This window comes from Cicer arietinum, chromosome 5 (assembly GCF_000331145.2).
Source record: "Cicer arietinum cultivar CDC Frontier isolate Library 1 chromosome 5, Cicar.CDCFrontier_v2.0, whole genome shotgun sequence".
Lineage (NCBI taxonomy): Eukaryota > Viridiplantae > Streptophyta > Magnoliopsida > Fabales > Fabaceae > Cicer > Cicer arietinum.
In genome coordinates, this window is record NC_021164.2 from 60,892,953 (window position 1) to 60,906,007 (window position 13,055).

At 32.0% G+C, this 13,055-nt stretch overlaps 2 protein-coding genes across 3 annotated transcripts in view; both read right to left on the reverse strand.

Annotated features, from left to right (window-relative positions):
- Window positions 1-1,167, reverse strand: part of LOC101491571 (5'-adenylylsulfate reductase-like 4) — a 3,626-nt gene extending 2,459 nt beyond the window's left edge. Inside the window, exons 1-3 of the mRNA XM_073369008.1 lie at window positions 574-1,167; window positions 127-314; window positions 1-34 (exon numbers count right to left, since the gene is read on the reverse strand). Of these exons, the coding sequence (XP_073225109.1) occupies window positions 1-34; window positions 127-314; window positions 574-771 (420 nt within the window). The 5' untranslated portion in view covers window positions 772-1,167. The remainder of the gene's footprint in view (window positions 35-126; window positions 315-573) is intronic.
- A 5,732-nt stretch (window positions 1,168-6,899) lies between these two features.
- On the reverse strand, window positions 6,900-12,755 carry LOC101492327 (uncharacterized). 2 transcript variants are annotated; one of them, XM_012715921.3, is made up of 4 exons: window positions 11,747-12,755; window positions 9,689-9,854; window positions 8,190-9,597; window positions 6,900-7,305 (listed from the first exon to the last, which is right to left on the reverse strand). In XM_012715921.3, the coding sequence occupies exons 1-3, from the start codon at window positions 12,646-12,648 to the stop codon at window positions 8,338-8,340; spliced, it is 2,328 nt and encodes a 775-aa protein (XP_012571375.1). In that variant the 5' UTR covers window positions 12,649-12,755; the 3' UTR covers window positions 6,900-7,305; window positions 8,190-8,337. The 2 variants fall into 2 exon arrangements, with proteins under 2 accessions (XP_012571375.1, XP_004500633.1); XM_004500576.4 differs by having other exon boundaries at window positions 8,190-9,600.
- Between the last annotated feature and the right edge of the window lie 300 nt (window positions 12,756-13,055).

The window sequence follows — 13,055 nt, forward strand, 5'->3', positions numbered from 1 at the left end:
AGGGAAACCATGGACACCATACTTCGATAAAGTACTGCCAGAATGGAAATTATGGAATTGGCATTGAAATGAAAGAAGCCACGATTGAATAAATGAAAGCAAAAACATAAAACTGATGACACAAACCTCGGCCTAACAGATGATTCTTCAATAGCAAAATGAGGAATAGAAGGATATAAGGAAGAAAGGACAGAAAAAACCGGTCTAAATATCCGAGAGAAAGGGCACCACGATGCATAGAAGAGCACTGCCACATACTCATGGTAATTCTTATGAACCATATTCAGTGCTTTCTGCAAAGAAACCTCATCTCCCTGTATATTAAAAAAAAACAAAAAAACCATAGTTATTTAATGCAATCTTATTCTATATTCTATTATCACCAAAAACACACTCTCCCTACACTGCGCGTAATATAAATTAGACACAAACAGTTTACCAATATGACATAGAGCTAATTCATAGAACTATAGCAATCTAATGTTAATCATATTCATAAAAAAAAAAAAAAAAAAAAAAAAAAATAGACAAAACTTATAATCACAAAATTAATATTTAATATATAGGGGTTACCTCAGTAACACCAATATAATGAATGGATCCAAGAGAATCAGATAGGGAACAGGAGGAATCTGGAAACCCTAAGATGAAATCCAAAAGAGACTCCGTGGGACAAACGTTGGTGGCGGTGGTGAGAGATTGAGCGGTGCAAGAGAGGGTCCCACAACAGAGCAAGATGGCGAAGAAGATCTCCGATCCCCAAAGCCTCATTCTCGTCCCTTGTAGAATATTATTATGAAAGGAAAATTGGGAACGAGAAGATAGAAACACTAATTGGATTTGAAAGAGGGAAAAATGATAGCGAGAGGAAAAGAAAGAGGGTGATGAGATAACAGGATGTGACGTGCCTAATCCTAAGTGGACGGTTTTCAATTTAATTTAAAATAAAATAATAAAATAAAAATAATGAAGAGTGTTGGTTTGTTGGGAGAAGTAGAAGGAGAGGAAGGTGGTAATCTTGATCTGAAGAGGTTAGTGGAAGTGAGTGTGATCGATGGATGCATTACCATTTACCATACCATTACCAATCAGCTTCTGCTACAAATAGATATTCAATTCAATACATAATGTGTTGTGCTGTCTTGTGTGGCTTCGTCGCTTTGCGTTCAACTGTGTATCATATTAGATACATAGATACATAAATACCACTATCTTTGGTTGGTTGGTTGCTGCTCTTAATTTTATTGACTTCTTTATTATATTCCCTACAACTAAATTCACTCATTATTTCTTGTCAAAAATTTAAAAAATTATTATTTTTTGTTAGAAAAAAATTATTATTTATTTATTTATGTCACTCAATTATAATTATTAGATTATTAAAAATATTTAATTTTTTTAAATTATATTTAAAGTCATATTTATAAATGATTTTGATATAATAACAATAGAAAATTTTATACCGTAATTACGCATAGCAATTAACCTCAAGTTCAAAATATAATATATAAAAATAATAACAATAAAGAATATTATTTATATAAGACCGATTTGATAAGTTAAAAGGCTTTTTCAATGGTATATTGTATGATTTTTTTAATTAAATAGATTTTAAACAAAAATTTTAAATTTGTCTATTTAAAAAAATTAATATTAATTAGAGTTGAAGATAAAATAACTAATTTATATTGAAATATTCTATTTTTTAATATGTTGCAAATAAAAAATATTTGTCTATGATTAACCACGACTAATATTTATGGTTCTTTTTTTACTAAACCATTACTAATATTTATGTGAAACTCAATGGATATGCAAAATAATTTTGTTAGTTCGTTGGGGAAATTATGATTCCTCCTCTCAGTTTTTTTATCTAAATTATAATTATCCATCCTGTTACATTAGAATGCAAAACGTGTTACTTGATCTTAGAAACATTTTCGCATTTCCTCCCAAAACATAAACTTTCTCCATCTTGCGCTATTCTCTTCCTTTACTCATCGCCTACATCACTAGTGATTAACTTCGTCGTCACTAATTGTCGTTTGAATTTGAGGAAATACTTTGGGTGCCAACTTGTAAAATGAACATGTAACTGTCTTAAAATAAACAACATTTCAATGTGATGTTTTGTTGTTCAAAATGAGAAAGCAAATTAAAATTACTATCCATATATTAAAAATGAATTTATAACAAAAATTAAATAGTCACATTGTCATATTTAAATTGTTAAAACAATAATTGGGATCTGCAACTTAGATTAACCAACAAAATAGAAGACAAACAATTGCAAAAGAAAAAACGAAAACGGAGAATGTTCAGAAAAACAGAAAACCAGAAAATGGAGACTGATTAACGTTCTCCGTTTTCTGCAGTTTTGTAAAACCTGTTTTCCTTTCTGCAGTTTTCTAAAATCAGTTTTCTCTATCAATGCAAACGAAAATAAAGAAGGATAAAGGAAGAATAACACCAAAAATTTATGTGTTCGGTCTCAATTGTTGAGACCTACGTCACGGGCAAACAAACAAGATTAATTCACTATTAATGATTGAAACTTTACAAGATTAAAGTTTTCTCAAGATTGATCTCCTAGTATCTATCACTGTTTATGAATCAGCAATACTAGCATTTCTCTCAATCTTTCTTTTCTCCTTTTAATCTCCTCTCTCTGATTTTCTATGAATCATGTATTGCATATGTCTCTCTCTTAGTTTTCCAGCTCTCACTATTACAACAACAATTGCTTATCTGCCACTAAATTACATCAATGCATTTACAATTATAGTATTTAAAGACATTTACTTAACTAACTATAACCACCTTGTCATAACTAACTTGGCCAAATGTAGTTATAACAACTCTTAAGTATAACTAACTTTATGATTTGAGGCACACATTCACATAAATGTCAACGGACACTACAACAGTTTTTTTTAACAATATTTTAAAAATATTGTTAAAACACACAAAAATGTTGTTAAAAAGAATTGACAATATTTTTTGCGCCTCATACGCGAGCTTTGCCTATTATTTTTTGCAACATTTTTCTCCCACTTTTGAGTACGCTATCCGGATAAATAATGATGTTATGAAGAGAATAAATGTTTGTCAATTTGATCTGAACTTTAAAAGAATGTTAGTGTGTGTTTTAGAATTAGATGGAGTGTGGATGATATTGTAAGAATAGATGAATCTATTTCCTCTTTCTTTTCTGTTTTTAATAAAGAAGAATCCAAATTTAAATCTCTAACTACTTAATCCTCCGACCATTTTGAGCTTAATTTGTTCAAGTCATTTACATGATAGATCAACTACATATTAACATTCTAAAAATTAATATAAATCACATTAAATATTTTGCATTTAAAAAAAATATATAAATCACAATATTTACTCATCTATTTTGTTTGTGATATACTATACAATTATTCAAAGAGCAAAGCCAACATTAGATACCTTGAGAGGTAAAGTATAATTTTGAATAATGAGCGTACAAAAGAGAGATTTGACAAAAACAAAACAAAATTATTGACAAGAACAAAAATATTTGTAAAATTTATTTTTAATATAAATAGTTTGACCTATATTTAATATTATGTAGGATGTAATTGATATTTTATATATTTTTCATAGATTAAATAAGTTTTGTATATTTTATAACTAATTCCATCAGAGCTTTTAATTTTTTATTTTACAAAAAAACTCATATTTGGTGAATATATGACCATTTACTTTATCTTATTTTATGATGATGAATTTTTATTTTTAGTTTTTATAGGCGAATGTTAATGGTTGATTTTATAGTGAGGAGAAGGAGATATTAGTGGCACATATCGAATCTCTGACTTTATTTTCAATACTCATTCGATATCTCTTAATTTTATGAAAAAGTATTGAAAAATAAGTCAAATGTTTAATAATTGATTATTTAAGGTTTCACCTAAACAATAATTTAAATATTTATTTGCAGTTTTAGCAAGGGGACAACAAACTTAATTGTAGGATGGTTTGTTAAAATAACTGAAATTTTATAACAAAAAATAAAAAAAGTGGATGGCAATGTAAAACCAAAGTGTATGAATAAATGAGAATTCAATAAAAAAAATCCACAAATTCAAATTATATATATTTCTATATTTCGTAGATGTTGGACATCAGTATGATACTATCATCTTGAATATATTTAATTTTTTTTATAAATTATTATTGATGTCTTAATTATTATTATTTTTATAAAATTATTATTTTTTATATAAATTATCATTGATGTCAATGTGTTAATGTTTTTATTGATATCCATCTTTCATAGTTGTGATTCACCCAATAATATACATTAAATTTGTGGATAAATGCATCCAAAATCAATTAGTCCAAAATATACCTTTAAAGAGAAGTTTAAACTGTGTCTAAATCTTAGACCAAATATTGGTCTTATAGTCATGATTGACTTAGGCAAATGCTAATTAATATTCCACTTGTTAAGAAATAAAATCTAAAAGTATAATTTTGCAAGTGGTTCATTCAATACTTTAAAAAAATTAAAATTGATTTTTTTTACATAAATCTTCTTTTTTATTTTCTTTTTGAGTGGGAGAAAATGGAATATAGAAAACTATTTCATCTTATTTGAAAAAGTTATTTTATAGAAAATAACCAGATAATACTTAGGATTACTATATTTTTAATTTTTAGAATATTATAATAATATAATTGAAGAAATTATTTAGTCCCTCCAAAACTCTCATAGAATATATTTTTTGAATTCTCTAAATTAAGAGTTTTTTATAGTAAATAAAGAAAAATAGTCTCTCAAAATCATTCTTTCAAAGCTTCAATTCCTTTTACTTTATTTTTATTTAAATCGACCTTAAAACACTTGTAAGCAACACTTCAAATTCTTAAAATAAATAAGTAGAAAAGTTACCTTTCCGAAAAAATGAAACAACATATGACTTAATAAAAAGAAGTGTTCTGATTCATTAAATATAATGTTCAAATAAGGTAACTGAATATGTATTAGGTTTGTACTTTTTGTACCCTAAAAAAAAGTGGTTTGTACTTTTTGTCACTATTGAACAAGCCAAAACAAAGCGCAACAATGTACCAATTTTTTGTTCTCACATCCTAATAACATTTGACCGTGGACCGTGGTGTCAGTGTATCACCGTGATTTGCTACTTTTCCAACTTGTCAATACCAAATAAATTTTGAAAATGAATATCTTCACTGCTATTTAAAGTTCGACATTGGCATATGTAAAGATAAAGGTTGAATATAGGCCAAAACCCAAAGAAACTACCTCTATACAAAAATTTATTTGAAAATCTAAAAGGATAAAATTAAGGTGAAATAAAATAAATACAATGCATAAACAAGCATCATTACCAACTTAAGAAGAAAAAAAATGACAACAATATTACAATTTTTTTGAATTTGATACCTCTAAGGTGTATATAATATCTAACATATTAATAATTAAATCAATGATTAATATTATATGCACTATATAAACAATTGTGAATGATTATAATATTCGTCGTTGATTTATTAATTTTATCAACTTTTCACCTATTCACTTTTGATGTATTAATTTTATAAGCTTCTCCCTTTAGATTAATCAAAATTATAGTTTTTATACAGTTAGTTATTGCAGTTTCAAGAGATGTAATGTTGTACCCTCTCCACTGAAATTTTACCTCTTCCTTTCTCCCTCTTCGTCCTACTACGTCAACCCCTTCCTTCACCCTCTAGACCAAACTGTTGTTAGAAACAGTAGTTACAAGGAATCTAGCATTTCATTTGTTTTGGCATATAAAGTATTATTCCTTTAAGTCGTTTTTGAATGTTCTCTCTTCAAGAAAAGATTATTACAAAACAAAGGTAAAGGTAGGAATTAGAGATTTGAAATTTGTTGTTCCTTTAATTAATTAAGGTTCTTCCGAAAAATATTACTTTCTGAAAAAAGATCCTAATCAAATTTACATTGGGTGAAATCGAAACGGCTCTATGTCAACAAACCTCTACGACAGCAAAATACATAACTCCATTATTTTTATATTGCAAATGTGAATTTTGTTACTGAAGGTATGACATCTTTACCACTTCAATTTCTATATCCTTCTCTCAAGCCAGCAAATCCTCTTATCACTCCAATCTCTTTATCCACTAAACCACCTCCATAGTCCCACCTATTCACAACCACCCAACATAGCTACTAATTTGGATCTCAGTAGCAGCAGTCATTCACACTTGTGTCATTCGAATCGAGGAAAAACACAGAGAGGTCATATGGTGGATGAGCCGGCAATGAGCATCTACAATGCTATGTTGCGAGAGGGATCATTCTTGAATGACTGAGATAGGAAGTCTACATTTGTGTGGACAAACACAAAAGTTAAAAACAGAAAGGGTTATAAAGTTACTGGATTCTGATAAGGAAAGAACAAGCCATAATAAGTTAATAATTGCATACAGGGTCAAACCTACTGCCACGCGAGGGTGAAGACATTGAAGATCATATGTTTATGAGCCACTACTAGACCAATCGGTGGTGCATCTCTTTCTAGTTAGTGAGCTCTGATGGGGTGAAGAATTGGTCTCTGTAGGACAAAAAAGTACAGAGGGCATACACACTTCAAAGGAGGGGAAGACCATAGAGACGAGAGACAGAAACTTGGTGTAATAGACGAATGATAGTATTTTGAACCTGTTTAAACTAGCAGTTCGAAAACATGGACCACTACTTCACAGGTAATCTATTCTATAACCCGCCCTCTTCTGATGGGATAGATAGTTTAGCAAGTTATATTTTATACATAGAGCTAAAATGCAAGTAGCTGTCTATCATGACAAAAGTGAAAAATACTAAATTGCGATGGAGTAATTCACGAGACGGCAAATAAGTAAACAATCACTAAGCATTAGATAGGGGAGCCCAAATAAAACAATATCAATGACGATAGTGCAAACAGGCAGATTCACGTCAAAGGCGAAAATCAACACCTGGTATGACTTTCCAATTTTGAAATTAGGGGGAAAAAATAGTTCTTTCTTCATTTGAAGGACAAACCAAAAATTCAATGTATGGGTATACCATATAAAAAGAATGTTCTGAACTAAAATGGACCTAAAGTTTTCTTTTAATTGTAAAATACAAAAAAAAAAAAAAAAAAGGAGGCATCTGAGCTCTGGCAAGAACAAGAGAATCGTCACACCAGAACCTGCACAGTAACCTCTGGAATTGAGAAGCCACCAGCACGATCAGCTGAATATATATTAACAAAATTGTGTTGCCTTCAAGCATGTCTGTTTTGTCCCAAAATACAAGAAAAATCAGTATAGAAGGAACACGGAGATATTATGAGCTTCAAAGGTAAAGCATGCACTAGTAGAGAACAAGAATAACTATATAGCAAAAGAACAAGACTTAATTCAAGTTAAGGTTCATAAGCACAATTGTCTAAAATTTAACTGATGCACAACAAATAATTATGGCTTTCCACAGTCATTTTCAACACATGATCTTAAAATATGTTACTCCCATTCACAAATAAATTAGGTGATAGTAAAATGCAATCCTCCAAAAAAAACATGAGGTGAGAAACTTATACAGCAACCCAACTGCACCTTCCCTCAAAAGCAACACAAGGTACTATAATATGAATTAAGGCTAATTCTTGATTTTCCACCCACTATATAGCTACAATAGTCCTACTGCAACTTTCACTATATGCTCGATCATCACACATTTCAGGTTTTCAATACCCAAGGACATCATTATTGACTTGAACTTTATTCCAATCAATAAAGCACACAAGAAAAAACTGATAACAAGATTAAAAAAAAAAAGCATGTTTAAGAAATATTAGCAACTCATAAGCACTAGGATATAATCTCAGTAAAAAGCCTTAACCAATCATTTCATTTTAAATGTACAAAATCCATCGATTCAAAAATATTTCTTTCCGTATATTTTATGCGAACATGTTTTAAAGCTAGCTGTAGAAAAAGGAACAATAAGTACTACAATGGCAAGCTACTTTCAGACAAACTTTCCAAAATTCAGAATAAAAGAAAATAACTTTCATTTCATCATGAATTTCAAATCACTTAACAGAGGCATACATGAATCCTTTGAAACAAATCAAGCATTCGGCAGAAAATATTTTCTGTTATACTGTAAATATTACCTTTTCTATCCTATCATCTTGAAAAGGAAATTGAGAATATACAAGCAGCCTTATGGTTACCAGGGCACTCTGCAAACTTCCATACATGTTTTATTTTGAAATTGTTTCATGCATTGCATTTCTCACCAAATCTGAATCTATTTGGCTGCTACCGGAATTTGGGCATATCCATAGAGTCAGTTTGGAATATTTCATTTTCACTCTTAGCCATTTCAGATAAGCAAGATTTATTTTCTTTATTAACACCATCATTTGGCTTGTCAAACTGGTTTAACATACTTCCACCAGTAGGAACAGATTGTGATTTCCCCTGCATGACTCTAGGAGATGCATATGCATTTATTGCAACATCACTGCCAGAAACAATGCCTAACTGAGGTTTCATGCAACCAGCATCAACATGTTTGAGTGGACCAAAGGTTCCGCCTGAGATGTTATTCATATTATCATGAAAAGCAGAAGGGTGCTGATTCCCAGTTGAAGTAAATATGTTACTTTCAGAACTTCTGTGCAACATATTGTCCATTGTGCAAGTTTGATCATTCATGTTACTCTTTTTCTGTAAACAGCTTGTCGCAACTTCATCCATTGGAAGAACATGATTATCACTAACATCGTTAGCTACATAAAGATTGGGAGTAAAATCAACTCCACAAGACTCAGATGCATCTTGTGGCCAAGCATTAAAAGAATTATTACTAATGTATTCACTGTGATCCCACATTCTCTCATTAATGGATGAGTTAGGTAAATCATTATAAAAGAAATTTCCCTCAGCAGAAACAATTTGTTGACTGTCATCCTTAACTAGCTTTCCATCATTTTTCTCAATATCCGCCAGTGAGCTGATAGAATGTATATCCTCTAAATTGCTACCAAGAACTACTTTCCCTTCAGAACCTATTTTCGGAATGTGGTCTTCCACTAATGAGACGGAATGCCCGATCCCATTGGCACCAACATGTACTCGCTCATTTCCATAGGGTACAGTGTCATGACCAGTACTTTTATCCTGGCTATCAAAAATACCAACGCCACCTTTTATGCATGTCACAGCACTTCCTTCAGAAAAATTATCAATACCACAACTATTATTGGAGATAGGAGCTGTGAAAACCGAAGGAATATATAGATTGCATGCAGCATCCCTAGCACCAACCAACTCTGCATTACGTACATTCTTATCCGCCTTCAGTGGTTGCTTATCATCCACTTGATGGTCAGAGACTTTGATGGCTCCACTTGTATCTCCTAATTTACAATCCAGAGCAAGGCTACTATTGAAATTCGCATCAAAAGTGTCCAGCTTTTCAGTTCCAATTGATGATGATATGGTGGCATGCTTCTCATGATGAGAACTTGCATGGGCATTAATCTCCAAGCCGCCTGTAGGGGCGTGACCAACACTCTGCTACATGTATAAAAAGAAGAAAAAATGAAACATGTTCCTTTTGTTATTGAAAAAGAAAAAGAAATAAAAGTTAGAAATATTAGCTTACACTTTGAGGTGCCATATTGGTATTACTGGAAAGCTGATGACTACCATTTAAGTGGCTTATGTCTTGAACACCGGACAAATAAGTGTCTTGAACACTAGACAAAGAGGCATCTTGAACACTGGACAAAGAAGCGTCTTTGTATGACTCAAAAGGACGTCCATCAGGGCTGGATGGAATCAAAGTAAGGATTTTGCATAAGATCCCAACACAAATAATAATAGCCAATAGTTGATGTGGAACTCAAAACACTTTTCAACTAACTTGATTAGTTCACTGAGGATTCGCCGATTCATTCAGTTTTTCAAAACTTGGACATCTTAAACTTGTTTCTACTGGATTGCATGCATATGCTATCTAATTGGTAAGTAGGATCAAGTTCACTTGTTTAAATGTCCAGTCCGAGTTTTATAACTACGCTAGTAAAAATGATATTTGATATGGACTGAAAAGTTAACTGCTTTTTTGTTCCTTATGAGACAACAGATTCTCATTTGATTTAGAAAGGGAAATTTAATCGAAATTGAAAAAATATAAAATAAAATACAAACAAAATTAAATTAAGCAATCTTGAGCAGGCACAAACAACAGATCTTGCCGCAATCAAGGGATCTCTATTAGAAATCCATGAACTCAAAACATCATCCTAAGATTCTGTACTATATTTGATCTGATTTAATTTCTTTTATTAAGAAAAGAAGAATTCAAGATGTTCCTTATTTGCGTGCTGAAATCCATGTCTCTCTTTATTCGCTTCTCTTCACACAACTCCACAAGTAGTTACAACTCTCACGCAGGCATCAATAAACTTGCATGTTCCATTTTAACTTTTATCTCAAGTAAGGTATCAATGCTTATCCTTCTATTATATTATAGCAAACAAATAACATAATCTTAAAGTCAATCGAACTTAGAAGGTAAAAAGAAAAAAGTATATATTGATGTGCTTAGTTGTATTTCAATTTTTTAAATTTATGTTCTGAACTTATTGGAGCTAAATATTTTCATCCTTCATTTATCTTTTAATTAAATTGAAGATTTATTTCTTATTTTATTTGATTTTGCAAGGGTCTTCCTGGTTGAAATAATGAGCCACTGACCCAATGCCCTTGCTTAGTGGTAACGGGTTCCATATATAACAACTATGGTTATCAAGGAAAGAGTCGCCAAAAAGCACACTGTTATTAAAGAAACGTGTTAACAATAGAACAAGGAAATAGTAAAACGTTTAACTACTTTGCATTGATTTTCCATATAAATGAACTAACAACTAAAACCATTACTAGTAAAAGGGGAAGCTTATTCAATTTACAATGTCTAAAGCTACTAAATTGTTAGATTCCAATTTTTAACGTCCTGCCAGTTTTGCGCCTTCAGCATCGCAGTTGACATGGCGTTGTCGGATCTTAATTTACCATTCCTCATGAAGGCACTTACATAGCAACAAAAGGCACCAACACCCTCTAGCTTCTTTACTCTGTAACTTAGGCTTGCCTTTGACCATACTATTCAACTCTGATATTTAAGTTAAATCTAGTTATAAACTTAACACACATAATAGGGTTCTTTTCCAATTAAATAAGCTCCTAATTTCCAGTTGATATTTCTAGGTACAACTTATTTTGAACTTATGATCTCTCTCTAAAACTATAGAACATGCTACTGTCAAAGAGTTTCCCCAAACTAGAGGGACAAAGAAATATCATATGTAAATAAAAGGTGTGAGAGAAACTATATTAGCACAATCTTTCATTCACAAATAAAGCCAACTCTTATAAGGGTATAAACAATTCAGGCGGGAAGACCTGAACTCAGAGGCAGATATCATCTGTCATAGTTTATTTAAGTCTTTAGTAAAGAAACACTAATTTTTCAAACACAGAAACACTGCACAACTATTGCAATTTCACAATCACAATCACATAAACAAAGAAACAGAAACAGCAAAAGCAAATGCATTGTTCTAAATAATCAACCATTGAATTCAAAATATAAAAATGAATAAAATACAATGAAAAATAATAATTGCAGGCAATCAGATAAAGAGAAAAAGAGAAAAACCTTACGTAACGGCGACAAACCACATAAGCACGAGTCCCCCTCCTCATAAGAGTAAGCACAAGCTTCCAACCAGTTGGCAACAAATCACAGAGAGCATTAGCATCAACAATCCTCCTCTTCTTCCTATCACTCCCCCAAACACCATTCAAACCCTCCAAAAACTCCAACAACTGAGGCTCCGTATTCATCCCCTGTGTCCTCCCTATCAATTCCTCAACAAACGGATCTCCAACATCATCCAAAACAAAACCCTTCTTCTCCTCAAAATTTTCCACATTCTTCTTATTAACACTTTCCACCGCCATTTCTTCCACCGTTTCCACCGCATTTTCCTTAACCTTACCAACGACTACACTTGCCATCGGCACCGGAGTCTCGCTTCTGCGCGGCCGCCCGCGCTTCCGTTTCTTCTGGCTGCCATCAACACCTTCGATTGTAGCTTCCTGAGCAAATAGAGGCGTTAATTCAATATCCGGTTGTTTAAATTCAACCGGAACCGGAACGAGCCGATCATCATTGGCGCCACGAAGGCCTTCAACGCCGAATAGCTGTTGAAGAAGATCGATTATTCGAGAATTCTCTTCGTCGGCGGGAATGTGAGAGGAAGAGGACGAAGAAACGGAAACAGGAGCGGGAACGGGAACGGTTACGGGAACGGAAGAGTATTGTTTGTTGTTATCACGGAGTCGGAGACGAGAGAACGTTTGTTTTCGACTACCGGCGGACTCATTAAAAACGGAACGGTCGATTTTAGGGATAACGGTATCGTCGTCGATGCGACGGTTACGAGCGGTATCGTGAGAAAGGGAGATAGTGAATAGTTCGGGTTGAGAGATAAGACGGAGGTCAATAACCGGAAGAGAAAAGGTGTTTTCGTTGATGGATTCAGAGGTGGCCGCCATAACCGTAACGGTTGGCCACCGTGAGAGTGAAAATAGAGAGAATTGAAAACTGAAACTGAATCTTGAATTGAGGGGAAGGAAGTGAATTGCTGCAGAGCGTGAATGAAAGCTTCTCTTCTAAATAGCCTTCAACTATCCATATACGTTTTAATGTTTTTTCAATTTTTTATTATTATTTTATTAAAAAGAATTATATATAAATTAAAAAATAAAAATGGAGTCTTTTTTATGGCATTAAAATTTGAGTTTTTTATGTATAATTACAACGATTCAGAATATTAAATGATAATTTATGTACATTGAATTAAATTAGGTTAGACAACCTTTCAGATCATGACCAGCTTTTTTTATTTTAATTAAAGTAATAAAATTTAAAAATCTTTAGGTTTAGATTCATGAACGAAATC

Excerpts from the sequence above, each read along its gene's own strand:
- LOC101492327 (XM_004500576.4), bottom strand. The coding sequence starts at position 12,648 with ATGGCGGCCACCTCTGAATCCATCAACGAAAACACCTTTTCTCTTCCG. Across the intron at positions 9,855-11,746 it reads GTTTGTCGCCGTTACGTAAG|CCCTGATGGACGTCCTTTTG; the intron begins GTTTTTCTCTTT and ends GATTCCATCCAG. Across the intron at positions 9,601-9,688 it reads CCAATATGGCACCTCAAAGT|CAGAGTGTTGGTCACGCCCC; the intron begins GTAAGCTAATAT and ends TTATACATGTAG.